This window comes from Primulina huaijiensis, chromosome 2 (assembly GCF_012295235.1).
Source record: "Primulina huaijiensis isolate GDHJ02 chromosome 2, ASM1229523v2, whole genome shotgun sequence".
In the NCBI taxonomy this organism is placed as follows: domain Eukaryota; kingdom Viridiplantae; phylum Streptophyta; class Magnoliopsida; order Lamiales; family Gesneriaceae; genus Primulina; species Primulina huaijiensis.
The window spans coordinates 28,684,820-28,712,043 of NC_133307.1; the positions used below are offsets into that span (position 1 = coordinate 28,684,820).

General features: G+C 31.2%; 5 protein-coding genes and 1 long non-coding RNA gene across 6 annotated transcripts; 2 read left to right on the top strand and 4 right to left on the bottom strand.

Annotated features, from left to right (window-relative positions):
* Positions 1-4,271: 4,271 nt before the first annotated feature.
* Positions 4,272-4,638, bottom strand: LOC140961229 (defensin-like protein). The gene has a single exon (XM_073419615.1). It carries the CDS (start codon positions 4,625-4,627, stop codon positions 4,469-4,471), a length of 159 nt encoding a protein of 52 aa, XP_073275716.1. The 5' UTR covers positions 4,628-4,638; the 3' UTR covers positions 4,272-4,468.
* Positions 4,639-5,506: 868 nt separating this feature from the next.
* Positions 5,507-6,623, bottom strand: LOC140961235 (defensin Ec-AMP-D1-like). Its single transcript, XM_073419627.1, has 2 exons — positions 6,557-6,623; positions 5,507-5,883 (listed from the first exon to the last, which is right to left on the bottom strand). Exons 1-2 carry the CDS (start codon positions 6,606-6,608, stop codon positions 5,714-5,716), a joined length of 222 nt encoding a protein of 73 aa, XP_073275728.1. The 5' UTR covers positions 6,609-6,623; the 3' UTR covers positions 5,507-5,713.
* Positions 6,624-12,334: 5,711 nt separating this feature from the next.
* Positions 12,335-18,107, top strand: LOC140971350 (putative clathrin assembly protein At5g35200). The gene is made up of 16 exons (XM_073433572.1): positions 12,335-12,444; positions 12,975-13,094; positions 13,184-13,253; positions 13,354-13,451; positions 14,361-14,502; positions 14,587-14,687; positions 15,059-15,142; positions 15,271-15,321; positions 15,414-15,479; positions 15,559-15,624; positions 15,733-15,813; positions 15,906-15,983; positions 16,487-16,642; positions 16,758-16,833; positions 17,255-17,373; positions 17,495-18,107. The coding sequence occupies exons 2-16, from the start codon at positions 12,996-12,998 to the stop codon at positions 17,882-17,884; spliced, it is 1,677 nt and encodes a 558-aa protein (XP_073289673.1). The 5' UTR covers positions 12,335-12,444; positions 12,975-12,995; the 3' UTR covers positions 17,885-18,107.
* A 1,333-nt stretch (positions 18,108-19,440) lies between these two features.
* Positions 19,441-22,805, top strand: LOC140971351 (uncharacterized). The gene is made up of 3 exons (XM_073433573.1): positions 19,441-19,994; positions 21,204-21,388; positions 22,089-22,805. Exons 1-3 carry the CDS (start codon positions 19,508-19,510, stop codon positions 22,617-22,619), a joined length of 1,203 nt encoding a protein of 400 aa, XP_073289674.1. The 5' UTR covers positions 19,441-19,507; the 3' UTR covers positions 22,620-22,805.
* LOC140971352 (uncharacterized) lies at positions 20,017-20,874 on the bottom strand. Its single transcript, XR_012174300.1, has 2 exons — positions 20,815-20,874; positions 20,017-20,148 (listed from the first exon to the last, which is right to left on the bottom strand). It is a non-coding gene; the product is annotated as an uncharacterized lncRNA (long non-coding RNA).
* Positions 22,806-24,798: 1,993 nt separating the features above from the next.
* Positions 24,799-26,891, bottom strand: LOC140971353 (uncharacterized). The gene is made up of 2 exons (XM_073433575.1): positions 26,064-26,891; positions 24,799-25,959 (listed from the first exon to the last, which is right to left on the bottom strand). The coding sequence occupies exons 1-2, from the start codon at positions 26,794-26,796 to the stop codon at positions 24,911-24,913; spliced, it is 1,782 nt and encodes a 593-aa protein (XP_073289676.1). The 5' UTR covers positions 26,797-26,891; the 3' UTR covers positions 24,799-24,910.
* Between the last annotated feature and the right edge of the window lie 333 nt (positions 26,892-27,224).

Genomic DNA, 27,224 nt, shown 5'->3' on the forward strand with positions numbered 1-27,224 from the left:
ATTTCTTTTTAAAATATGATCCTAATATTTTTTTTGAAAAAAATCGGTTCGGTCATTGTTCATCCAAAATTGGGAAGTTTGACGGTTGATATTCGCAAATCACAAGTCGTTCAAATAACACCTTCGGTCATTGTATATACAAAATTTGGAAGTTTGATATTCGCAAATTACAAGTTGTATTTCAAATAACACCCAGAATTATCGAGCTACTCTCAACATCATTAGATCACATGAGTTTATCACATAAAATACCTTCACATAATAGATGAATAAATACTTCAAGTATAGAAGAGAAAAATATAGTATCATCATTGTACAATATTTCCTCGATCGAGTCTTTTTAAAATAAGCAAAATATGTTTTATGATCATTCGAGATTTTAGTGGATTTTTTTAGGTCCAGTAAAAACCCTGAACGGTGTACGGGGCTAGCCACCAATCTATTATATGGTGCAATATAGTAACAATTTTTTTAAAGAAAAAACAATTGATTATTTCATTGCGTCCCATCTTTGGTTCTATTTATTCGAGGAATCCCCTTTCTCGATCTCACAGAGATTATATTTTGCATACTATCCTCATCCCCACTTCAAATATCCTTTGTGTTGGCCAAATTTTTATTTTTGTGTTATAAATTGACAATTTAGTTGATTTTTTCTTATTTTTAGTAAATTAATTAATAGTTTAAATTCCTAAAATAAGTCCTCTAAAACTTTTATTTGCTCAAAATAGTAGAGTTAATTTAATGATAATATTAAACATAAAAAATACACAAAACAAATATTTAAAATATAATTCACTAAACTAATTGATTCTTTTATTTTCATTTAATTTATTTACGTTTAAATCCAATTTTTCGAATCAAGTGAATGTTTCAATCTTTCATTCAATATTTTATTACTTTTTTTTATCGAAATTTTAAATGTTTTAATTTTTTTTATTAATCACAAAATCTTATATAGAATAAACATGAATAGTAACAAAATTTTATTTTATAAAACATATTATATATCGAATTTATAGTTAATATATTTGCATATAAAATTCTTAAGAATAAAAAATAGACATAAATTAATTTTAATATTTAGTGTTTGATATAGTTCAAAGTAAACTTTTTTTGGGTTACAAAATTATACGATTAAATACCGGAGGAAGTGTTATATATTTTGTTAAAAATAATATAAAATAATGGAAGAATCTTATTTTGTATTTTATCCCATTTTTTAATAAAATTTTGATAAATAAAAATTTTGCACACCCTAATATTTTCATGTATATGGTAAAAAAATATTAACCCATATTTTAATATTCATATGGAAGTTTGGAAAAAATATGTATAACATTAAAATTTAGAGTTAAAAGTAAGTTTTTTTTTATTTTTTATTTTATCATATATGAAAAAAATGAGAAATTTTAAAATATAAAATGTTAATTGTTGATATGGAAAAAATCTTGCATTTGAGTTTTTTAAAATGAATCAAAATTTTACATAGTAATTAGGAAAGTGATTATAAGTTTAAACTTGCCAAAGAGTAAATTGTAAGTAGGTATTATCATCATCATCATTTAAAAAATGGAGTCATTCAGATCCTAATCAACTCATATATAGCCGACCGTCCAATAATTATATACGCCGTCGCAAATTTGTGGTCAAATATTTATTGTAAATGGTCGTTGATTATTCTAATCGACTTATTTATCGCAAGTTGTCGAACGATTTTTTTTATTTTTTAAATATTTTGTGGAAGCAGCTACAATTTGGAGTATTAAACCTAGACCTCGTCCTTGTATTGGGACGCAAATGTTACTAGGCCAAAAATCCATGTCAAGTTTTTTCAATTTTTTTATACAACGCTTATGTGTATATGATGTTATAAAAATTTAAATGCAACGTCCTCTAAATAAAATTGATTATTCACTTAAAAAAATATATATTTTTTTTGTATTTTTTAACCTCACATTTTGCTTCTGTTTTTGCTCGATTTGATTTAAATTTGAAGTTGGTTTGATGCTAATTCTGATTCTTCAAAAGAGATTTTAGTATTTTTATAAATAAGTAGAAATTTTTCTGGACACTCTTATTCCGACCAATATTTTTGTCTAATCTAAAATTACCATTTATACAACATCAAACTCTATCTTTCGCAAAAATTTTAATAGGTGTATGTTGGTATTTTGTTAAAAAAAAAAAAAAAAAAAACTAGTAGTATGCCAAATATTTCACCTTAAAAATTTAATCACTTGTCTAAAAGTTTAATCTTCACATTCTATAAATCTAATCACTTTTTTCCTCACTTCTTCACATTCTATAAATCTAATCACTTGTCTAAAAGTTTAATCTTTTGCAAATACTCATGTATTGAGATGTAAGTTACTGAAATTAATTAACTTTTGTCTACTGATTATATAAAATTCAAACCTGTACACAGGAAAATAACACTTGAAATTACATAATTAATTAGTCTCAATATGATCGAGAGACTATTATCAAATTATCATACCCTTGCGAACACACACAAAATATTGTGATCACTAACGATCAACAATGCTTGGTGCAGAAGCAACGGCGGCAGAATCCTCGTTAGTCTCCGACTCCACCCAAGAAGCCCTCGGAGTAGCAAACCCACGCGAAATCGGTGCTGCTCACGCACACTTCTCTGAAGCGATAGCTGGAGACGAACACACCCTAACGTCTCCCACCTTTGGCCCTAAACCTCCAACATTTCATCAATCGGTTAGCCAAAAACATTGTCGAATTACACCAACGTCTATCCGTAATAGCACTTCTCTTATGAATATGTAGTACTTCTCTACGCGTGTGTCTTGTATGATATAGTACAGTTAGTATTATATGTTAAATATAAATAATAGATTTTTATTTTTCAAATAATTAGTTTAGTTATGATTTCTATATACAAAATATAATTTTCTCAACTTTGGTTTAATTATAATTTTTTACATCTAAAATAATATAAATAAATTGAAAAGTTATTTATGTAATAGTTAGTTTAGAAAATTATGGAAAATTTAAATGAGAAATGCTTAAAACTATTAATATGCATAAAATCAAATCTTCATATCTATACAATATAAGGACAATTTTGAAAAAAATAATTTTGGTGTCCCTCTAATATGCTCAACTATTATATATAATATCAATTACATGTTTCACTGTATAGGAAAATAGCAATTTTTGTTCATTAATCTGACCTAAATTTATTTTGATCACATATATATGTTTGATTTTTTGAGATTTTGGTCATCATGTTATCAAGTAAAAATTTGGTCTTATTCTTGTATTTTTAAATTTGGACAATTTTATTAATTATTCGTGGAATGTTGATGTGACAGTATACGTACATCAACATCATATCAGTGTCACATCGATTCTACAACAGCGTCAAGTCAAAAAAATATTAAAACTAAAAAAAGCGATGGGCGGAGACTAAAATTTTAAAACATACATAACAAAAATAACAAAATGACAAATATATATATACGAACATTCGTAAACATGGGCTAGACGTGGTTATTTATTAGAAGACTTCTCAAGTTCCAATTCATAACATGAGTATGAAACTACAATAAATTGACGTGGGTTATTTATTAGAAGACTTTTCAAGTTCCAAATTTAGTCTTATTTCGCATTTTTTTTTCACTACAATTTTAGTCATTTTCCGATGTAGTAGCGATGTATCAATTATCATTGATATGGTGCTAACATAGAAGCGCTAATGTGTGCAGCTTCACATCAATATTCCGAAAAAAATGATTAAAATTTTTAAAAAATGAAAGATATAGAACATATAATGAAATTTGCTAATATTGAAAACCAAAATCGTAAAGAGTTAAAAGTCTAGAAATATTAAAACTAAAATTTTGGGGATTCTACTTTCCCATCTACTACACAAATTCAATTCGAAATTAAAGGCCGTTAATAATAAAACCTTCTTCCCTAATCTGATAGTGAAACAAACAAATATTTTCACATTTGTAGTGACTTTGGCCTAAAATTGCAACTCTTCAAGTCCTACACCATCGACACCTTTCATGAATTTCCAAACCCCACTTTGTTAATGATACCAGGCACCTTTCATATTCTTCGGTAGAAGACAAATGAGTGTTAGCAAACGTGTCAAGATATTGAAGCCCTATAGCTGCCACATTATCCAAAGCATTTAATATAATATTAAGTGATTGTTTTTTTAAACATTTTTCTCTCTAATTCTCTCACTTTTTGTTTCTGCATAATATAATCATCACTTGAAATCAAACAAATTACGAGAACACCAATATTATAATGAGTTTAACCATCACAAATATGATTATTATTACACCTCATAATTAAATAGTCTCCACGCAAGAGACTATTAACTAATTGCATGGCTAGCAACCTTAAAACCCATCACCAAATCAAGACAAACATTTAGTAATTAATTATTATAAGTATTATAAGACGAGATTAAGGTTTAACAAGGAATTAAGCAGAAGCAACGGCGACGGAATCCTCGGCAATCTCCACTGGGAAAACCTTCGCTGTGGCAAACTGATGCGCAGTTGGTATTGCTCAGGCAAGGTCCCTTGAAACGTAGACTCTTCGACTCGCATAATCTCGCCTCTCCCACCATTGGCCCTATCCCTGATTTCAACGTTATATCAATCGGTTAGTAAAATATATTATCAAATAACCCGAAAATAGAAGTTAGTTTTTTCAAACTTGATAAATAAGGCCTCGTTCGCATCCCATCGGTGAATATATATCCCCGATGAGCCCTGCCACTCACCACCACAAAACATGAGGTGGCCCCTCGTATTTTAAAGGATCAGTAGATCATCTGATGTAGCATAGAAAATTATTATATCCGGCATATGATAAAAAAACGTGAAGTAATATGCACGAGGTGATAATAAAAATGATTAAAACTTGTGACGAAAATAGTGTCGCAATTAGTTGCAAAAATGTAAGATTGCGAGCTTTGTTAGGAAGCAAGAAAACTAACCCATGAGCATGACAAGCATGAACACCAAGAAAACATGAGCAAAACGCCCCATTTCTCCCACCTAAAGTACTGGTGAATTGCTGTGAGCTGTTTGTGGTGTTTAAAGTGGAGTGCTAGGTTTGGCTAGATAAGGCGCATTTATAAGGTTTTGAGGCTCGGGTGGGGTTGAGATATTTGAGAGTGCATTTATTTGGGCATATTCCTCATTATTTATTTTGCGCGTAAAACATATTTTGGTACAAACTTTATTTGTACATAAATTGATTTAATAATTTATACATCATCTAACTAAAGAATCAATTTTACTCTTAACTTTTAAGTCCATTTATTATTATTTAGGTAATATTTTATTTTCAAAATTATTTNTTTATTATGTTATGATCCGTAAACTATATGCATTATATTATTTATCTATATTATTTTGTGTATCAGAAAATTTGTTCCAACTATAATAGAATGGGAATATATATATAATAAATACTCTAAAATTAAAATATAAATCGAACGAGGATGAGAACATGACCAATATTATTAGTAGTTTACACCTTTGTAATAACTAGTCTCCACGCTAGAGACTATTAACAAATTGGCCGGCATCCTCAACAACACAAACAGATAGACAAATTTGAAATATAGATTGCATACATACAAAACCCATCACCAAATTAAGACAAACATTTAATTTATTATATAATTATTAGAGGAGATTAAGGTTTAGCAAGGCTTGGTGCAGAAGCAACGGCGGCGGAATCCTCGGCAGTCTCCGCCGGGAAAGCCCTCTGTGTGGCAAACTGACGCGCAGTTGGTATCGCTCACGCAAGGTCCCTTGAAACGTAAGCTTTGGGACTCGCAGAACCTCGCCTCTCCCACCATTGGCCCTATCCCTATTTTTCAACGTTACATCAATTGGTTAGCAAAATACATTGTCAAATAATCTTAACATTTACCTCTACAATAGTCAATAGCTCATGCATTTCTTTTTAAAAAAATAGATTTCTTTTTCTTTTTTTGTTTTGGAAAATTTAGGACCTAATTTAAAATCATGGGGAGAAAAGGCAAATTTGGCCCTTTTTAAGTTATTCCATATAGCTTTTCAGTCGTCAGATTGGTCAAAATTTAGTGTTGATACAATAATTTGATTTCGTTCACACGTTTGGTCTGATTTATACAGGAGTTCACAATCCGTGGCGAAGCACATCATGGCAGTAATCGGTGTCGGCTTTTGGTCATTTAATTGGGATAAATTAAACCCAATTTTTTGACAAGTTTATATAAGCCAATTATCCAGACTGATTTTTTCTTTTTGAGTTTTTACCCAAAAAATGGCATCCCATACATGTTACAATACGTTAAGGAAAAGATTATTCTGAACTCATTCAATGGACATGGCTCAAGAGTCGTGTACCTAAATAATAAGCCATCCAATATGAAAACATTCAGTAGTTAGTTGGAATCATGCACGAGTTCTAAAAAATGTGTAAACTTGATATGAAAATAGTGTTTTCAAGTAGCAAAAATGCATGAATATGAGTTCAATTAGGAGGCAAGAAAACTAACCCATGAGCATGGCAAGCACGAACACTAAGAAAACATCAGCAAAACGCTCCATTTCTCACACAACGTACCAAAGTGGTGAAATTATTGTGAGCTGTTTGTGGTAATTTAAACTGGGTAGATAAGGTGCATTTATAAGGTTTCAAGGGTGGGGTGAGACATTTGGAGAGTGCATGCATGTCGGCATATTACTCATTATTTCTTTTATTCTTGCTCGGGTTTAAAAAATAATGATTTTCTTGTACATTTTTTCAGCTTTTGATTTTGATGTTGTTGGTGAATGAATTTTTTTTTTATATATCATGATTTTCCTGATATTCGTGACATTACTTTAAATTCCAATGTAAAATTTATATATGTCACTTCATCCAAAAGATCTAAATCTACTTAGTTCTTTTAATTTTTCGTAAAATAAAAATAAAAATAAAAGCAGATGCTAAAAGAAAGAAATAAAAACCATGATATGATATGACACATGGTTGCATTTTGCATGATTTGGAAAAATTAACGGGAAATTGGTCTTCAGTCTTCAGCCGTCGTTTTTTTTTGTGTTCAGTCCCTGGGTACTTTTTTAGTAGCACATTTTCACATGAAGTGTACCACATTTTCACATGAAGTGTACCACAATTTGTATGACATAGTACCACAATTTTGTGGATAAGAAATGAATCCAAAAAAATGTTTTGATTGGAGATTTTTCATCAACTTTTTCAAAAATTGAAAGTAAAATTAAATGTGGAAAAGGGATATGCCAGATCCAATTTAAGAACCCGTGAACAAATCTGTTTGCCCCATCTTTTCATTTCTGGCTGGGCTGGCCCCCAGACCATATGGGCAATCAGTAGATGTTGGTTGAATTTTCTTTTAAAAAGTAGGTATATAAATTTATACATCTAAAATAGATTAATATTTTTTTATAATAGCTAATAGTTCTAAACGTATGATAAAGTTTAGACTTGAAGATATTATATAAATACATATTCTTAAGCATGACAGGATATATGTTAATAAAACGAGAAGTTTATACTGCGTTTTTTATACAAAACTAACGTTGCTTTAACTGATAATGCGCGATTTATGCCAAAAACTAGTCATGTTTAAAAGCATGCTTGATGGATTTTTCTGTCACAGACTTGTGCAGTGAGTGAGGAGTCATGTCATTTGTGTCGGCAGAATAGAGCCAAATTAAAATAAAGAGATAAGGAGAGAGCAGAGTCAAATCAAATAAATAAACAGACCTCGAAATCCATGAAAAATTAACTAAACACAAACGCGTAATGAAGTCTTGAATTAATTTTTAACAAAATTCTTCGGATATGATTCGAATGATAAGATTCTCTTATCTCTGTGTTTGTTTAGTCTAATGTTTGATTCCAGTTCAATAATAATTAAAAATAAAAATAATCATATCATCCATATTTTACGTTTTATCGCACTCATTTATAGATTTTTATCATATCATCGATCCCAGTATCTAAAACGGTGGTAATTAGGACGAAGTCCAATTGTCAGTGTTTTTCATTGATACGGATGAACTTGTATGTTTTATCAAATTTGAATGGTTCTTCAATTTAATATTTTTATTGAGAGTTTATTAAAAATTTCATGGAAACGGAGGAACTGAATTTCCCTGCCTGCACACATGGCCTAATTTTGCTGTGGAAATAAAGTGTAAATTCAGGATTTTACTGTAAAACATAAGCTAACACTCTATATTTTATATATTGTTTTGTTGGACCATAGGTTTTGCCTTTTCTTCTTTGATAAAAAAATCGCAACATTTTAATGTAAAATTTATATCAAAATTGATTTTGTAGTTAAAAATGACTTAAGTTCTTGTTGTAGTACCAGACGGATCTTTGGGTTAATGAACCATTGTATATTGTTTTTTTTTTCTTATTTATAATTTATAATATTGAAACGTCGATTTCGGAAAAATAATCCTAGATTAAATCCCCAAAATGATAAAACTTTGGGGTAGAAAGCCTAATAGATATTGTTATTTATTGTGGCTTTTTCAACTTTGGAAGTAAATGAAAACATTTTTGAAGTAACGTAATTTTACTACAATATAATAATACTTACAAATATTTTATGTAGAAAAATCATAATTAGGTAAAATAATAATTCATTAACATCTTAATATAACGAAACAATTTAAAAAAAAAAAACTAGCTAGTAACAATGACTATGTATCATATGCATTAAATATTATATCTATTGTAGATACAAAAATTTTAATAATTTAAAATAGAATCAAAAACTCATTTTTCTTGGTACATAACTACGTTTGTAAACTTTGAATTATTTAATTGCAATTAAAAAAAGAGTTATTTAAACTTATATACACCGAAAAAATGAGTTATTTAAACTTGTAGCTCACTAATTTAGTATTATCGCGGTGAAAATAGTTTAAGGTCTTTGCGAAGATATATATTATCTTTATGCAATAATAAATAAAATATTCTTTATCATATTATTTATTTAATTATCTAGGGAAATAGATATACTTTGAAACGATCTGCTTGTATCTATTATTATAAATAGAAAAATGATTTATGTTGTATTTGACTTATTTGAGGCATGTATAGTAGTTGATGTATTTGAAAACAGATTATTGAACTCTCTACATCTAAAACTCACTTCGGATTTAATTTTTTTCACTTGTCTATAAATTAACTTAGTTTTTATTCAATAAATACTAGTACAATTTCACACACACCATTCGTGGATTATATTTTAATATTTAATATTTTTTGTATATGTAGAGATTATATTGAAACTAAAAATCTTTAGAGATTATTATTTTTATAATATTTTCTAATAATTATTTAAATATGATAATATTATCTAATTTTAAATTTATTATGTTTTCTAATAATTTTCTCTACAGTTAAGTTTGAATAAAATCGAATTATTATATTTTAGTGAATTTACTACAATAAATTTTTTTTTGGGAATATTGGACAATATATAGAATTATAAAGAAGAATATTTTTGTACACATTAAAAAACAAACCATAACACCGAAAATTAAATTATTTATAGGATATTCATGCTTAATAATAATATAGTAAAGTAATTACCTAATATGTAATATGAATAATATAGGTATTACAAAAACTAGACGGTTCACGATTCAATTTTGTACGAATCTCTGACCCGATCTAATATATGAAAAATATTATTTTATATGTCCAAATATTACTTTTCATTGTAAATATGGATTAAATTACCCGTCTCAATAATATAGATTTATGAATCTGTCTTACAATAAATTTACATTTTATGTATATAGTTATTCTTTTTTGGGAATATCCATTTTTCTCAAACTACGTGATTAATACAATATCATACAAATATGTATACAAATCACTAAAAACATGAACCTAATTTTACCAGAAGTGACAAGTAGACGTTGAGTAATCTCAAAATTTTCAGATTTTATAATTATTTGCACACACAATTTTTTCTATATCAAATTCAAAAGCCCTCATTCTTTTTTTATTTCAAAAAATTTATTACTGTAACTCATTTCTTTTAGTATAACGGTTACATCTTGTAGAATTATTTAAATCTATGCCATCCAACTTTAAAATATTTTATTGAGATATTATTCCGAAATTGTTTGTTTGTATTTTTTAATACTCTAAGGCATTATTTGGTGCGTATAATAAGGGGTGATTGATTTTTAATCATTCACTTATCATGTGTTTGGTGGACATGATTGAGATTGTGATAGGTCCGTTCAGCCCGCACCCGACCCGCACTGTATATATTATTATCCTCTTGTTGGTGGCTATATAATCATTTAGGGGAGAAGAGATGATGCTTGATTAATTTAAATTTTCTTTCAATAGCCTAAAGTTTAAAATAATTATAAATTCAAAAATTTAATAATATTTAAATATAATTTTTAATTTGATTAATATTATAAATAATTTAATTATTATTGATCATATTTTTAACCATAATATTATAATTGTTATTAACAATTATTTAATATTAAATTTATATTAATATTTTAATTGTCACAATAAATACATATTTATGTTATTATCAAATTTTAATTATTTTATATAATATTAATCAATTTTTTAGTTTTTTTTCGGAAATTGAAATTAATGAAAATTTAATAATTAATATAATATTTTAATTTTATTTATACTTTTTTAAATCAATTAATTCTAGAAATTTTATTTATTTATTCAATTATTTTAAGAATATATTATTGATTAATATATGATGAGGGCATTTTAGTAAATAATTAACAAAAATACTCAAGCAAATTAAAATCATATCAAACATCATATAATTTATCATAATGTGTTATTTATCCTTACTTTTTATTTTATAATCACTCTTATTATATATCATTTACTTATCCTATCATACGAACCAAACAGTGCCTAAATGTTTGAAAAAGAAAGAGATTATTCAATGCCATACTTGAAGTATTTGTAAAAAATGTTAGTCCTTAGAGTATCAACATATATATCAACTCCTATAAAAATGTGAGATACTCGCATGATCTTGAAGTATTTATTCCATATGATGTTGTAAAAATATTGGTCATTAGAGTATCAATATATTTATCAACTCCTATAAAAAATGTGAGAGACTCACATGATTCTGAAATATTTCTTCAATATGATGTTGTAAAAAATGTTAGTCTTTAGAATATCAACATATATATGATCTAAAGATAGATCTTTAAAATTCGTAGGAAAACACTTTTAATATAGCATATAGAAATCGAAAGCTCAATGATCATGTTACCTTTTTTTACTTTTGCTCAACCCTAGGTGAAGATTACAAATCTTCTATACTTACTATATATTAAGTTTAGGTCTAATAGAGACAAAATAAGACACCAAATTTCCTTTCCAACTTTGCTCTTATGTTAGATCAATATTACATTTTTTTTTAAATTTCAACAAACATTTTTTTTTTTTAAAATTTCATCAATTCAAATAACACTTTAGTCTCTCGATAATTTGTCAAATTTTACTTTAGTCCCTCAGTAATTAAAAAAAACTGTGCACACACGCACCAGATATACTATATATTAAGTTTGGGCCTAATAGAGACAAAATAGGACACCAAATTTTCTTTTCAACTTTGCCCTTATGTTAGCTAATATTACAAATTATTTTTTATTTCAACAAACATGTTTTTTATTTTTTTTTTAAAATTTCATCCATTCAAATAGCACTTTAGTCCATCGATAATTTATCAAATTTCACTTTAGTCTTTTAATAATTATAAAAAAAAAACTGTGCACGTACCATGTTTGCAGAATAATTAGTTATTATTAAAAATTTAAATCTGAGTTCATGAAAGCCGCAACAAAGTTTGTGGGACATAGTAAAAGTTGGACAAAATTCATTAACTCCATTTGATATTCCAAGACGACCCTTTGATTTCTTTCTTTAATTTGATATTCAAAAATCATATTTTAATTCGAAATTATCAATTTCATCCTCGAAAAGTTTTTTAAATTTTTTATGTAACATTAATTCTATGATATTATCATTTAGGATTTATTTTGTTCTTGTATTTAGATTGGGGAAGAGTTTTCAAATTAAATTAAAAGATTTAAAAAGTCAGAGACCTGAAATGATATTTCTGAGGAGTGCGTTTTAAATTCGATTAAATTTTTTTCGGGTTAAATTAAATTATCGTCAAAATTAATAATAATATATAATATCTCAATAAAAAATTATAGAATAATAATAATATATAATCATAAAAATTTGATCCAGGGCTCAATGTTTATAGTGAGCTCAAGGTCTGACTTTTATTGGTTTTAATCTTTAAAATTTTCTCTCTGCATTCAAAATTTGAGTTTCTGTTTGTGTCCCCGGGGTGTGAAAGATTGAGTCTGTAAGGTGGGTTTATGTGCCGTCTTCGATCTTTTGGTTTTTTCTTGTTGATACAGCGTTTCATGATCAGATTGATTTTCTTGGTGGTATTTTGCTTTATCTTTTGTGGGTTTGTGTTGCTTTGTTGAATTATTTTGTAGAATTTTGGTAAAGTGGTTTTCATATGTGGTTTAGTTTATATTTTGCCGCTTATCATTATTATTTTTTTTGCATATTATTGCTTCCTTTTGTATGTTCTTTGTTTTTCTTCTTGTTTCTTTGTTTTGTATGTGGATGCTTTTATATCAATTTATGTAAAGAAGTACGAAAGGATGAATAATCTGGAATCTTGTGTTGATCGTTTGAGTTTATTTCTTGATTTTGATGAAGAGATGGCTTATATTTTTATTCATGTGGCAGAAATAGACTGTTTGTTATTTTGAAAATTTCTTTAATGTGATCGATTATGTTCAGTTTTTGGTTAATTGTAAGTCAAGATTGGTTAAAGGAAGTTGGGACCGGTAATTACTCATCTTTTGGATTCTTTTTTTTCGCAGAATTCATAGTTAAGAGAGAGGATGTCTAGTGGGGGAACGCAGAGCAGTTTAAGAAAAACTCTTGGTGCACTTAAGGATTCCACCACTGTTAATTTGGCGAAAATTAATAGTGACTACAAGGTTATTATTAAAAAAAATTCATTTTAAATAGAAATTGTTACTTTTAATAATCAGGATGCCTGATATTGGTCGGGTTTTTGCTCATACAGGAAGTGGACATTGCTGTTGTTAGGGCGACAAATCACGTTGAACGCCCTGCAAAAGAGAAACACATTAGAGGTGAGCATTCATTTATAGATATTGCATATCTGCCTCTTATTTCCCGATGATTGTATTTTAAAGGAGGATTCATTTACTGATCATGGTTTGTCATTTTCAGCTGTCTTTTCTTGTGTATTGGCGACACAACCACGAGCAGATGTTGCATATTGCATACATGCTCTTGCAAGAAGGTTGTCGAAGACTCAAAATTGGGCGGTATGTGTCCATGGAAATGATTACAATCTGCATAAAGATTATCATTAATCTCGGTTTTTGTTTAATATATTATCATGTTTCGTTCTCTATCCTTTTTTAACAGTTCAATTTTGGTATAGCTGTTGAACTAAGTACGAGAGTTGGTTGTATGATTTTGCTTCTACCATGCAGCGGCTGCTGCTTCTTGTCATAACGTTAATGGGGAAACTTTAAGAAGTTTTAACCTAAAAACTCTGATATAACGGGAAAGATATGATCATTTTTCAAGAGCTCAAATTTCTTTCAAAAGATTATTGGGAAAACATGGGAAAGTTGGGGCATCTCACCTTCATGCATCGTAAATTCAATCGTCCAAGCAAAACACGTAGGCGGAGAATGCATGTGACGCATAGATTCTCAACCTTTGTTTCACTTAGCATGGATTTGAACTAGTGTTTTTTTTTTTATAAAAAGAAGAAAACAATTCAACCCATACACATCCGAGATTACATGAATATTTAACTTTCTAGAAAACTACAGCTATTCCACTAAGCTATTTGGTTGGCCAGTGGCCACTCCATGAAACATCTTTTCGTGTTACACTTTCTAAGAAATGCTTCTACTCATTGTGTATTTAGTGGAGAATAGTGATGCAGCTAAGCAAAGGGTGCTCTTGTTTTGTGGGTTTAGATCTACCATATTGGTAGTTATGAAGGTTTATATGAACTATAAATGATTAAGGAGCCCAGTATCATTTATTTTTAATATCTTTGATTCTTTATTTAGTTGTACGGCTATATGTATTTGTATATATCCGTGCACATATACATTCTATTTCAAATTTTGAGAAACGAAATTATTATTGAGCTTCCACAGAATGCTCTTGAACATGTTATTCTCTATCTTAGTCTCGCTGAGCTTGTTTTGCAGGTGGCCTTAAAAACTTTGATTGTTATTCATCGTGCACTAAGGGAAGTGGATCCTACATTCCAGGAAGAAGTTATCAATTATGGTCGGAGCAGAGGCCACATTCTTAACTTAGCAAATTTCAAGGATGACTCCAGTCCAAATGGTACGTGTTTTATTTTGGATTAGTCCTTCAGAGGTACACAAAATAATTAGTTAATAATGAAATGCATATGCATCACTTGGCCAGCCTGGGACTATTCTGCTTGGGTCCGGTGCTATACATTATATTTGGAGGAGAGGCTGGAGTGTTTTAGAATACTGAAATATGATCTAGAGGCTGATCATCTGGTGAGATATATATCCCTTTCTCTCGTTTTATTTTATTTTATTTTACATTCACTGTATTTTTTATGTTCGTGGCGTGTTTTTTTTTTGTTGTTAACTTCAAGAAAATCTCTCTGCTTGAAATTGATTTAATATCTATATTTCTATCACATTAGAATAAGTTGAAGCCTCCGATTATTATTAAGGCCAAGTACTGGTACGAGTTAGAATATGTGCTTTATGGAGGCCAGTGCCGATTACAGAATTTTGTAATTGATGATTTTTTTCCGAACTTTAATCTTAATCTCGTTGTGTCTAAACCAGTGAGGCATGAAAACAAATATTTTTTTGTAATTTGTTTTTTTGATTACCACTAAATGCAAGTATTATTTCAGAGAACCAAAGATCTGGACACACCAGAGTTGCTCGAGCATCTACCGTCTTTGCAGCAACTTCTCTTTCGTGTGCTCAGCTGCCAGGTAAATTAATATTTTATTTTTTTCTGAATGTTACTTATTAACATTGGTTTTCAGGGTCCGTTCCATGACCTTGGTTTGATATGTGGCCTATCAGATAGTTGAACTTGTCTGTTGTTGATGTCATGCAGCCACAAGGAGCAGCAATTCATAATAATGTCATTCACTTGGCCCTTGCAATGGTACATTAAGTTATATTTTATGTTTATGTTCAGAATAACTAGCTTGCAGCGGACATTGCTATGTGTTATATCTAATGTTTTATTATTTTTAGGTTGCTTCAGAAAGTATTAAAATTTACAATGCCATTAGTGATGGTACTGTTAATTTGGTAGACAAGGTACCCTTGTGAACTCTGCTTTTTCTGACTTTCTCCGAGTACTCTATTACTTAAATTCCGACGACTTAATTTCTGATAGTTCTTTGAGATGCAAAGGTCTGATGCTCTCAAGGCTTTGGATATATACAGGAGAGCTAGTGTGCAGGTACAACCATCAAACAAAATATAACTTGGTTGGTATTTTTTCTTTTAGGAATCTCTCTAGAAAATAATTTAGGCATGATATATTTAATTTTATCACGATTATCTCTAGGCTGAAAGATTGTCCGAATTCTATGAAGTATGTAAAAACCTTGATGTTCAACGGGGAGAAAGATACATAAAAATTGAACAGGTTTGACTTCTTAGTTACTATTTTGTTATTCTTGTCATTCGTTATGACCTGTATATGTATCTCATTTCATTGTTTCGTGATGTGTTGTATAGCCCCCTGCATCGTTTCTTCAAGCCATGGAGGAGTTTGTGAGAGAGGCGCCACGTTCTTCTGCAGTTCGCAAGGGTCTGGTATGTTAGCCTAACTCAACAATCTTTGAACTTTTTCATGTTGGGACATAGTATTCAATTGGGATGTCAATTTATATTTTTTGGAGACCGACTAGACGAATGTCTTATTTTTTTGTTATACATTTTATTTTTATTAATATTAATTAATTTCTTTTTTGTCAAAAAAAATTATTATCCATCACTCAACATCCATCTTTGCATCTGTTAATCGGAGAGTGTGAAATGGTTTTCTAGCAAACATTTCCCAATCATATTCATATGGTAAAAGGTAAAATGCGAAGTACTTGCTTAGTGCTCACAGTCCACATTGTTGTATCTCGTTTGCAAGTCTAAACTCATGTGAGCATAGTTCGTGATACAACTTGTTCGTAAAATCTTGTTTTGTGGAGAAGTTCTATGACATGTTAAAGCTGTCCCATTGCTTGAATTGATATATTTCTCTGGAAAGATCGTTGGCAAATATATTTTACAATTGTTAAAATTAATTGTGCCCAATGAAACAGGCTGATGATAAGCCCAAGGAAATCTTAGCGATAGAATATAAAAAGAGTCCAGTGGTGAAAGAAGAGTGTCCACCGTCCCCACCTCCACCAGAACCGGTAAAAGTAATAGAACCGGTAAAAGCTGAAGCTCCAGCTGCTGAACCGCCAGATTTGCTTGTATGTGATAAGATATAGGAGAAGAACCTGAATCTATTTTTTCACGATTAGTTCGGAGATACCTGTTTTAAGAGATGCAAGCCTTTACCAATCACCACATTTGTCTTTGGTACAGGGTCTGAATGATCCTGTTCCCGCTGCAACAGAGTTAGACCAGAAGAATGCTTTGGCATTAGCCATTGTACCAGTTGGTGAGATTTTTTCAAATTGAACTGTTCGTGTGGTCTTTTCTGGAGTCCTTTTGTTGTATTCTGGTGAAAAACTTTTGAGAAAATGTTTTATGGGAATAGGATGTATGTTTGGTATATGATTACGTTTTATTGTAAATGGCAAATGTTTCTAGAAATTATCCCAAAGTGCTGGCCATCACAACATAATATTATAAATCATCAATATCTAGTATGTTATGTTAAAATATGATAATGTAGTATCTTGATAAATGGTGAAAGTAAGTTATTGCGTTGGAAGATTTGAAAATTCAAAAACAAAATTAAAATAAGAAATCTTTTTTATTCATGGGATCGAAAAACAGGTTTCAGATATGGACACCAATCAAGGTTTATATGTTTCTGAATGTTGTGGATATAAATGATGGCTTCGTTGATGATGTAGGTTCTCCCGCACAACCAGCTTCCAATGGACCAAACTTGGCAAATGGAACTACAGGCTGGGAGTTGGCACTCGTTACTGCTCCAAGCTCCAATGAGAGCACTGCCGCCTCTAGTAAATTGGTATCAGTCAAATCTGCACTTGATGTTTTTTTGTTACTTCACCGATAAAATTTTAAATTTTTTGTTTTCAAACTGCACTTATGAGAGCCCCTTTTCATGTTTTCCTCTCATGTTGACAAAGGCTGGAGGGCTAGACAAACTTACATTAGATAGCCTGTATGACGATGCAATCAGAAGAAATAACCAGCAGAATGTGAGTTACAATCCATGGGATCAAGCTCCAATGACCAACTCTATGATCCCACAAGTCGCACACGATCCATTCTATGCCTCCAACGCAGTTGCTGCGCCAAATTTTGTTCAGATCGGGGCTATGGCGAATCAGCAACAATCTTTTATGTATTATCCACAACAACAAATGATGTTTATGGGACAACGACCACCACCTTTGATGATTATGGGACAACAACCACCCATGAATCCGTTTGGAAATGCCCATACTGCCAGCGGCCACTCCTACGGCTTAGGTATGGCAGTTCAAGCCAACAATCCATATTCCGGCCTCATTTAAATACGAGAAAAATATTTTCTCATCGGAAATACTCGGTGACAAAATACAAACAAGGTTAGGCTTGGGTGACATTTTGGTCCGATATGTGAATCAAGGTTCATTTATGTAATCACATGTTGTGCATTTGAAGTAGATAGATGAAATTCATTGTGTAATAATTAAGTGTGCCATAATTTTTGTCTGCGTCAGAGAAGTGGAAATAAACATTTTTGGGCTTCCATTATTCTTGGTTACTTTCTTCGGTTGAGCAAGAAATTCTTGCATGTTGTAAACTTATTCTTATTTTTTTTTTAAAAAAAAATTCAATAGCAAAACTTCTGTCAGCGTAAATTGATTGTGTATCGTCGAATAAAATTTGTCAAGTGATTGTTTAATAATTTCAAAAAAAAATATGTTATTTAAACTTTGTTGTTAACAAGTTGTACTAATTTTTTTTTTTTTTTTTTTTTTTTTTTTTTTTCTCCAGTGTCTTTATTTTATGATTAAATATATTGATATAGACGTTAAAAAAAATAATCGCTTCTTAATTTTTTTTATATTTTATGGTTTTTTTTTCTTAGCTAGAATAAAAGTTTGTCCTAATTGATTTCAGACTCAAAATCTCGTCTTAAATTTGTGACGATGTGCTTAGACGGCATAAGCCACCATTTGTTTTCTTTTTTGATATAAGGTAGTGTTGGATGCAAAAAATTTATATTTTCTAATTTTGTCCATATACATTATAAGCTTGTGAAAAGGAGGCCATCAGTTTATTATCATAACCAAGAATATAGATATTTTTTTTTTTAAAAAAAACAAGAATATAAAAAATCGTAAAACATGACTAATGGTCACAGTGATGAAACATGAAATGTCACAAGCTTATGCATAAAACAATTTATCTAATTGTTAATATAATTTTAATAATCTCGAGCTAAACAAAAGACAATCATTTATCAATTTAATAAATTTAAGGTTACTTGAATGAATTTTCCTCGGGAAGACTTTCAGAATGTTTGATTAAACACAATTAGTTGTTGTAATATTAATACTGAGAGAAAGGTCATGTTTATTTATTATTATTATTATTTTTTCATATCAAGTGTTTTTAAAGTTAATCATGACTTTGCTAGTTTTTGTACCTACTTTTAATAAAATTGTTACATTTTCCTCTGAAATGAGATTCATAGTTAGTGTTTTTCGGATGTGCATTGAATAAACTCGAATATTTACAATAATCTATAAAGCACATACTATAAATAAAACACGAAAAAGATCATTTATGACATATACATTTAAAACCTTGAATTGAACAAATTTTGATAAGATTCGAATTTAAAACTTTAATCCCAAACTTCACACATTTAACCAACTCAACTTTCCCTCTCTCCAAATTGTTGTATTCTATCCATACTTCATACTTCAATGCTTTGATTTTGCTATTAATCAAGTAAATACATAGTTATATATAGTATATATAACAAAATTAATCAGCAAGCACATCTTTAATATAAAATTCCAAAAGCACAATTATTATTATTTTTATCNTTTTGAAAGTTAATTTGGGTATAAGATTTAGTTCCAATAGAACGTATATAATGGGGGACAATATCAAAACCCTAGACACAATTTTGGGGGAAAAAGATGTCATCTTGGATTCCTTCACTTTTCAATCCCAATCATAGTCGCGATCACGATCCCGATTGCGATAATCCCACGTCCCCCACATCTTCTTCGCCCAGCCGGACGCCCAGAGCCGCTGCTTCCGGCGTGAAGGATGATCTCTCCGCTGTGTTCCGCGGTGTCGCCGCCTTTCTTGCTCCCAGGGAAGGGAGTTCAAGTTCGGCCGTCTCTTCTTCTTCTTCGGATGCTATTACCGGGATTAAGAATGATTTGGCGGAAATTCAGGGCTCCTTTAAATCGGGCCTCTCGTTAATTTCCTCCAAGCTCACCTCCAATTTCTTGCTGTTCAAAGGACAACTCGATGATGATGATGCTGACGAAATGGAAGAGGAGGATGAGGATGAGGATGAGGATGCAGTGGGAATTACAGAAGAAGTGGTGGATTTTGTAAGGAAACTATCTACACGGCCAGAATTGTGGATTGATTTTCCTCTCTCTTTAGCAGATGGTATTAATCATGCAAATTTTAGTTTTTTTTTCTCATTTCGATTTTACTCTTTACACAATTAAATGTTGTGAAGCTGTTGTGATGTATGTTTGAACACTGGTAGCACACTCGTAGTGTAGTTAGTATTTAATAAGTTCGTTTTTCAGAGGATCAACTTTAAGCGATACTAGTTGTAGGCTTTTAGTAATTATGGTGAAGGCAGTTTGAATTTGTGTTTTCATATTGGAAAGCCGTGACATTGTTTTGCCACTGCGTGGCATGATGAAGTCAGAATTTTCAATTTTAGAGGATTGAAAACACTTTAATGTAACTAAATAATTATTGAGATTATTGAAATGTCTGGACTCTGGAGTTGAGTGGAAGATACTTCCTTATGACAATCGTAGTTATTAAGGGTATTTGGTGTGCCAAGGTCTTTGGAGCTGGTTTCAAAGGTTAGGTGAACAGAAGGATAAAATTGCTATATTTCGAATAATTTTGAACAATTTCAAACATAAGGTGGAAACAATATACATCATTAATAGATATAAACATTGAGTTATAAATCCCAAATTAAGTTACGAAATAATAAATTTATACATTAAAGTCAATATCCGTAAATCTGAAATTAATTGTAGAAAGGTATTTATTGAGTATGCCTTTTCTACCTTTCAATGTAGGCGGAGTCGATGATTTCAGAAAGTGAACATAGTATTCTTATGAAACTAAAACAGATAATAACTGTGTTTTATGATTGTTTCGTGCTAGTAATTATTAGTAGCTCAAACCTTTCCTCGTGGTCTAGTGATATGTGTAAGCAGTATTGTCTCAACTTATAAACTAGTTATGGACAAATGAGGAGAAAGAAATAATTTTCTTGGGCAGAGAGTGCAGCCTGTTCAAATGCTTGTAAAATGAACAGTGTATGACATCCAAACTCTTTCCAATAGATTGAACTCTAGATATAAACACTGCTTCGCAATTCTTGGGTTTTAGGAACTGCCAAAGTCATTAATGTGGCCAACATACTCTTTAGACCAGCGGATATCTACATTTACATTTCTTTGGCATATTTTCTGATATTTTTGTTTGCGAATTAAAAATAATTGCATTTTGGCTGGTAATAGTACTACAATAGTGTTGTGTAGAATCCATGATCATCAGTGCAAATAATTTTATCTCGAGGATAGCGTATCAGTTGGTCCTGAACTTTGGAATATTCTGTTGCAGACTTTGATATGTCAGACTATCAAAGAGACCATGCTGCTAATATCGACTATTTGGTGCCTGAGCTTGTGAGACTACGGCAGAAGATCTCCAGTCAAATTACCGAAGGGAAATTTTGGCTTATCTATTTTATTTTATTGTTTCCCAGGTTAAGTGAAGAAGATTTGAAGCTTCTTTCAGCCCCACAGGCAAGGCTTCTTTGTCCAACATTTTTCTGTAGATTTTCCTTTCATGCATCTTGAGAAGCTATAAAATAAGCAATGAAAGAGGTACTTACGCTTGATATGGAGATTTCTTATATCATATCTTCGTGCGTCTAACTTATAAGAAATACAAGATCCACACCTTTTCAGCTATTGAAATTTGTCTTGAAGAAAAGTATGTTTATACTATGAAGGTAAAGTCGATAATTGTTTTACATTATATACCATTATGGTAAATTCTCTTTTTATGCTCCCTTAAAATACTGCTCTCGAGTCTCTTCTATCAGATTCTTGACATTGTTGGACATAATCAGATAATGACTTTTCATTTTATAGTATAATCACACATGGAAAAACCACCTGAATCTAATTTACTTCGTCTTCCCCCTCTCTCTTGATATATATATATATATATATATTAAATTCCCTTAATATGAAACATTAATGAGATTCATGCCAATTGCTGTTGTTTCCTTTCATTTGTTGAGGATGTCGAGGATAGTTGACTTTTCCTTTTTCTTTCTTTGCAATTTTCTTCCTGTTTTTAATTTTAGTTTTGCAAAACATACAACAAATTTGTTTTCTATTGTTAAAAGACGATTCCAGCATTTCTTGCTTATTTACATGCATTTGTCATCATGAACGAGTTGCAAATCCGTGTACGCTAATATTTAGTTCCCTGCAGGTCGTTGAAGCTAGGGAGACACTCTTAAAGAAACTGCAGAATAAAAGTAACACGATGCAAGAAACATCTGAAAACCACTCTGAGAATTCTGAGACTAACCGTGACGTTGATCATGGGCATGTCTCGGAAGGGGATGAAAGCGACACGCAGCACAAGAGCACGTCATCTGAGATTGTGAGTGCAAAAAAACCGATGGATAACACGGCACCTGAGTCCAATATTTCTGAAGAAGAAAAAGGTTCACGCACATCTGTTGATGCTCGGAAACAATCTGAAAACGAGGATATTTCATTTAGTGATTTGGAAGATGACGACAACGACCTATCAGAAAAGAATTTGGGATCTAGAGTATTGAATGACGACAAAGGCGAAGCCAATGAATGGATTCAACTAAATGAGAACATGGGAGGTCGGGGTGCTAAAAAAAAGGCAGGACACTCTGCTTTACGAGATAAAGAATCAGAGAGTGAGGATTCAAATGATTGGCTTGCCGTTGATGATAATGATTTTGACAATTTGGGGGCAGTCTGAACCTTCCTTTAAGTTATGTATATTCTATTCATTTTTTCCCATTTTATTTTCTTCCGGTCAATTTTAGATATTCATCAAGGGTGAAATTGTTCATTAGAAATAAATTGGTGTGAATATTCTCTTCTATGGCCCTGTTCTAAATACTTTACCAGTAATTTACCTCTACAATATATTTAGTTTCAATTATTTATTTAATATGTTATAAGTATATATAGTCAAAATAAATTTTTCTTCAATGCTATGCCATTATGCAATTCTTTTTCTCATATATACATAAATATATTTACTATTACTTGATTAACAAGAGTTATTTATTATGATTTCCATTCTCTTTGGCGTGAGTTTTCTGTGTTTCCTGATCATATATGCACGTATTAATCTTTCCAGTAACTTCTCAAAAATATTAATTCCTCTGATTAAGGTATGAAGAATGCTTGATATGATGGTGTGACTTTTAGTGGCTAAGTCTAGCTAATTTATATACATTAATTAGTTTAAACTATATGTTTTTCATGTACGTATACTTTGAGATATTAAAACTTAGTATTAATCTAACCACTCTATACTGTTCTTATTTCATTTTAATAGATTCGTTTTTATTACTAAATTATGGAATTTTCTTTTTAGACCCGTACCAAACGATCCTCAATCGCTAGCTAACATTGAATTTTTGAAGAATTTTTTCGATCATTCCTTCACTAATAATTTCAACATTCTTAATATAAAGTTTATTATTGACGCTTGAACAAGTTGGACATCCAGAAAATAAACAAATCTGTAACATTATTTTGTAATTTCTACCTTACAACTTTTTACAAGTACATATGTCTTGCTTTATTGAATAACGTGAATATAATAGTAATCACAAGGACCACAAATGTAAGAGTATGCGTAGTCACAAAAATCAGCATCACCACAGCTTAAATATTCAGGATTCCATGGGCTGTGTGATATATGCTTGATGGTGGTCGGAACGGCGACACACTCTATCTACATCAATGAAACTCTCGTAAAATTTATATCCAAATCCATTGCATCTTTTTCGACACCTTACACAAGTAGACATGGAACAAAAACCCCTTGATTTGGAGAAAAATTCCAATTGGGTTTTAGAAAAAGAGTCCTCTACAGTTGGGGGTAAATTTGCACAAATCACATGACTGAGATTGTTGCAAGTATCATGTAAGAGGAGGTGAAATAATGGGTTGAATACATGCATTGAACACTAGTTCACTATCACTCTCTAAGTCCAAGAAGAATGATCACTGTGGTATTTCTCTATGTTCCCTTTTGTTCTCTCCCGCATGCATCACAGACCAAGGAAGCTTCCCTTGCAAAGGGTCACCAATGAGTGTTCATGATGAACGATGTGTTTTATGTTGATCGAAAGCACATTGGCAGTGGAGATAAAATGTTTCAAGTAACCGATTCGAGCATTCGTAAGTAAACTTGGTGCATAATTTTTCACAGTTCTCACGTACATTTGCAATTTTCATGTAGTGGTTCACGGTTCGATGATCGAATCAACTGTACGCATGGCTGGTGCAAGAAAAAATTGCAATCTTTGCTACATCTACTCGACAATAATGCCTCAATAGTTATAGGAAAAATGGGACAAGTAATTAGAAAACAATTGGATCAAGTAAGGTTATCTGGGAAAGTCGTGCGGTTGAGTGTAATATCGGAACCATAATCTTAGTAAATATATAATATTCTTGAACTTTTTGACTTTTACTATGTTTCGGCCTTAAAGAGTGACATTCAAGCTTCCCAAAGTTGAAATTTAAATTGAAATAGTTGATGATAAATTGATAATGATTCTGATAACTTATGGACTATCTGACCTTTAAGTTACGTATATATTTATTTATTATATTTTATTTTCTTTGTTATAATTGGCTATGTTAATTATCTCACCGAGGGTAAAATATTCATTAGAAATAATTTGGCGTGAATATTATGTCCTGTGGCCTAGTAAAAAATAAATTGCTTTTATATTTTCGTTTTATTTTTTGAGCGATTTGAGTAGAATATGGACATAATGTGAATATTATGTCTTGTGGTGATGCTGATTTTCGGGTATGTCGAAAATTAAAAATGACCTTGGCTCCACGAGTTTTTTGAAAAATGATCTTCATCTCACTAAAAGCACATGATCAAATATCAAATTTCCCATCTTATTACCATGCATTCTACATCGGTGATAAAGGAACAAGAAAAGAGATGAAGAAAAGATTATAAACTGGCATTAAAAAAAAGTACACATGAATACATGATTGCATTAGATCAGGTTAATAGTTTACCATTTTCTTCGCTAGAAATTTGTCACGCGCGCATCGAAAATGGATCCAAAAGTCACACATGGAGCAATGAAAAGCCATATCATCTATGAAACCTTGAATCATAGCCTGACAATAGCCACACCTTTGACTTCCCATGGTAAGCATGCGAGTCAGAGCCACGGGATGATCATGAACATGTCTTGGTAGATCAATTTTCCTTCCAAACTTGATCTTCGACAATTTCCCAGTCGAAGGAATGCAGTTGACATGAAATGATTGATCACATTTCCCACAATAATAAAACCAGAACTTTGGATTGACGTCTTCTTCGCAAAACTCACATAAATAATGTCGTTGCTTTTCTTCGTCTTCTTTGTGTGGAATTTGAAGTATAGGGTCGTAAATGAGGTCAAGAGGATGTTCATCAAATTTGTGCTCAGCTGTTTTCGGTAGAAAGGCACAAGAGACGTGAATATAGTAATCACAAAGACTGCAAATGTAAGAGTACGCGTAGTAACTAAAATCAGCACCATCACAGCATAAATATTTAGCATGCCATGGGACTGTTAAAGCAAGAAGGTGTGGGCTGTGTGATATATGCTTGATGGTGGTTGGGGCAGCGACACACTCCGCATCAATTAAAGCCCACCTGTCTTCTCTATATCCAGATCCATTACATCTTTTTTCACAAATCTCACAAGAAAATATGGAACAAAAATCCGTTGATTCCGAGAAAAAGTCCAGAGGTTTGTTCCTGAAATAGCCCTCCACAGTTAGGGGTAAATTCGCACAAATTTGATGGAGGAGAAAATCACACCGAGATTGTGGGCAACTATAATGTGAAAGATGAGGTGAAATTATGGGTTGAATACATGCATTGCACACTAGTTGATTATCACTCTCTCCGTTCCAAGAAGAATGTTCACTGTGGTATTTCTCTATCTTGGATTCCCCTCCATCTTTGATTTCACTATCCTCTCTGCTTTCGATTAACGTACGTATTATCAAACTTGGAAATGTATCCAGATTTCTAGGAAGAATGGATCCTTGAACTATCGCTGTAAAAATATATAATAAAATGTAGAGATGTCAAAAGAAGTTGTAATATTCCACAATCCCAACCAAAGTAGATTGAAACATAAAGCATGAAAGGAGGTTTTACCTGGCTCCTCTAATTCTGATGCTGCACAATTTAGATGAGCCCCAGAATCACATAATTGACAAATATATGCACCGAAGCTCAAAGATATCTTATTTTTACAAATGAGACAATTCTTATCGCTAAGATAAGACTTAGAAAGAGAATAATTTAGAGCGAGAAGATGACGATGATGATTTATCTTTGCAACAGTGGGCAATAAGCAACAATCCTGATGAATATGGAAACTACATTTTGGACAAGAGAAAAATATCCCCTTTTTTTCTCTCCCACATGCATCACATAACAAGGAAGCTTCCTTGCAAAGGGCCACCAATGAGTGCTCATGATGACTGATGTGTTTTATGTTGATCTCCAAAGGAAAAGCACATTGGCAGTGGAGGTAAAACGGTGGACTAAACCAATGCAAGCATTCGTAAGTAAACTTAGTGCATGATTTCCCACATTTCTCACATTTGCAATTTTCATTTAGTGGCTGTGCTAGTAATTTAAGATCATAGAAATCTGAACCAAACATCCGTTTTAATGATGGGATCAATTGTGAACATGGTCGGTGCAAGAAAAAATTGCAATCTTTGCTACATCTATAAGAAGGAGCCGACAATAATGGCACCCCACACGCACTGCAAAGACTCCTGGGATTTTCATCTTCGGTGTAAATCAATGGATGGTCGTGGCTAAAATGTGGAATCTCCTCTCTGTCGGCCGATATTGTGTTGACGTGTGCAGACATCATATGATTATTTCTCAGTAGCGAATAGACTCTACAAAATAATATCGTGTTATATAATAAAAGAAAAATGAAATAATATTGTAGTATCGATTAATGCGATTCACATACGTACAATGTTTAGATATTTATAGGAAATAGAATCAAACAAATTAAAGCAATTAGATATGGCACAAGAACAAGCAAGGTATCTGGAAAAGTTGTTTGGTCGAGTGTAATGTGCGCATAGCATAATTTTATAAAGTAAAATGTTTTGAATATTATTTTTTCTTTTAATATGTTGTAGCCCGAAATTACCAGTGTTCTAAAAAATCCGCTTAAGCCCTGCTTAAGCTTGAAGCTCGGCAAAAACGCCCCGTTTCGGAGAAAACGGAAAAAAGCGATCAAAGTGTAGTTTGATCGAATTAAGCGTGATTAAAGCGTTTAATTAAGCG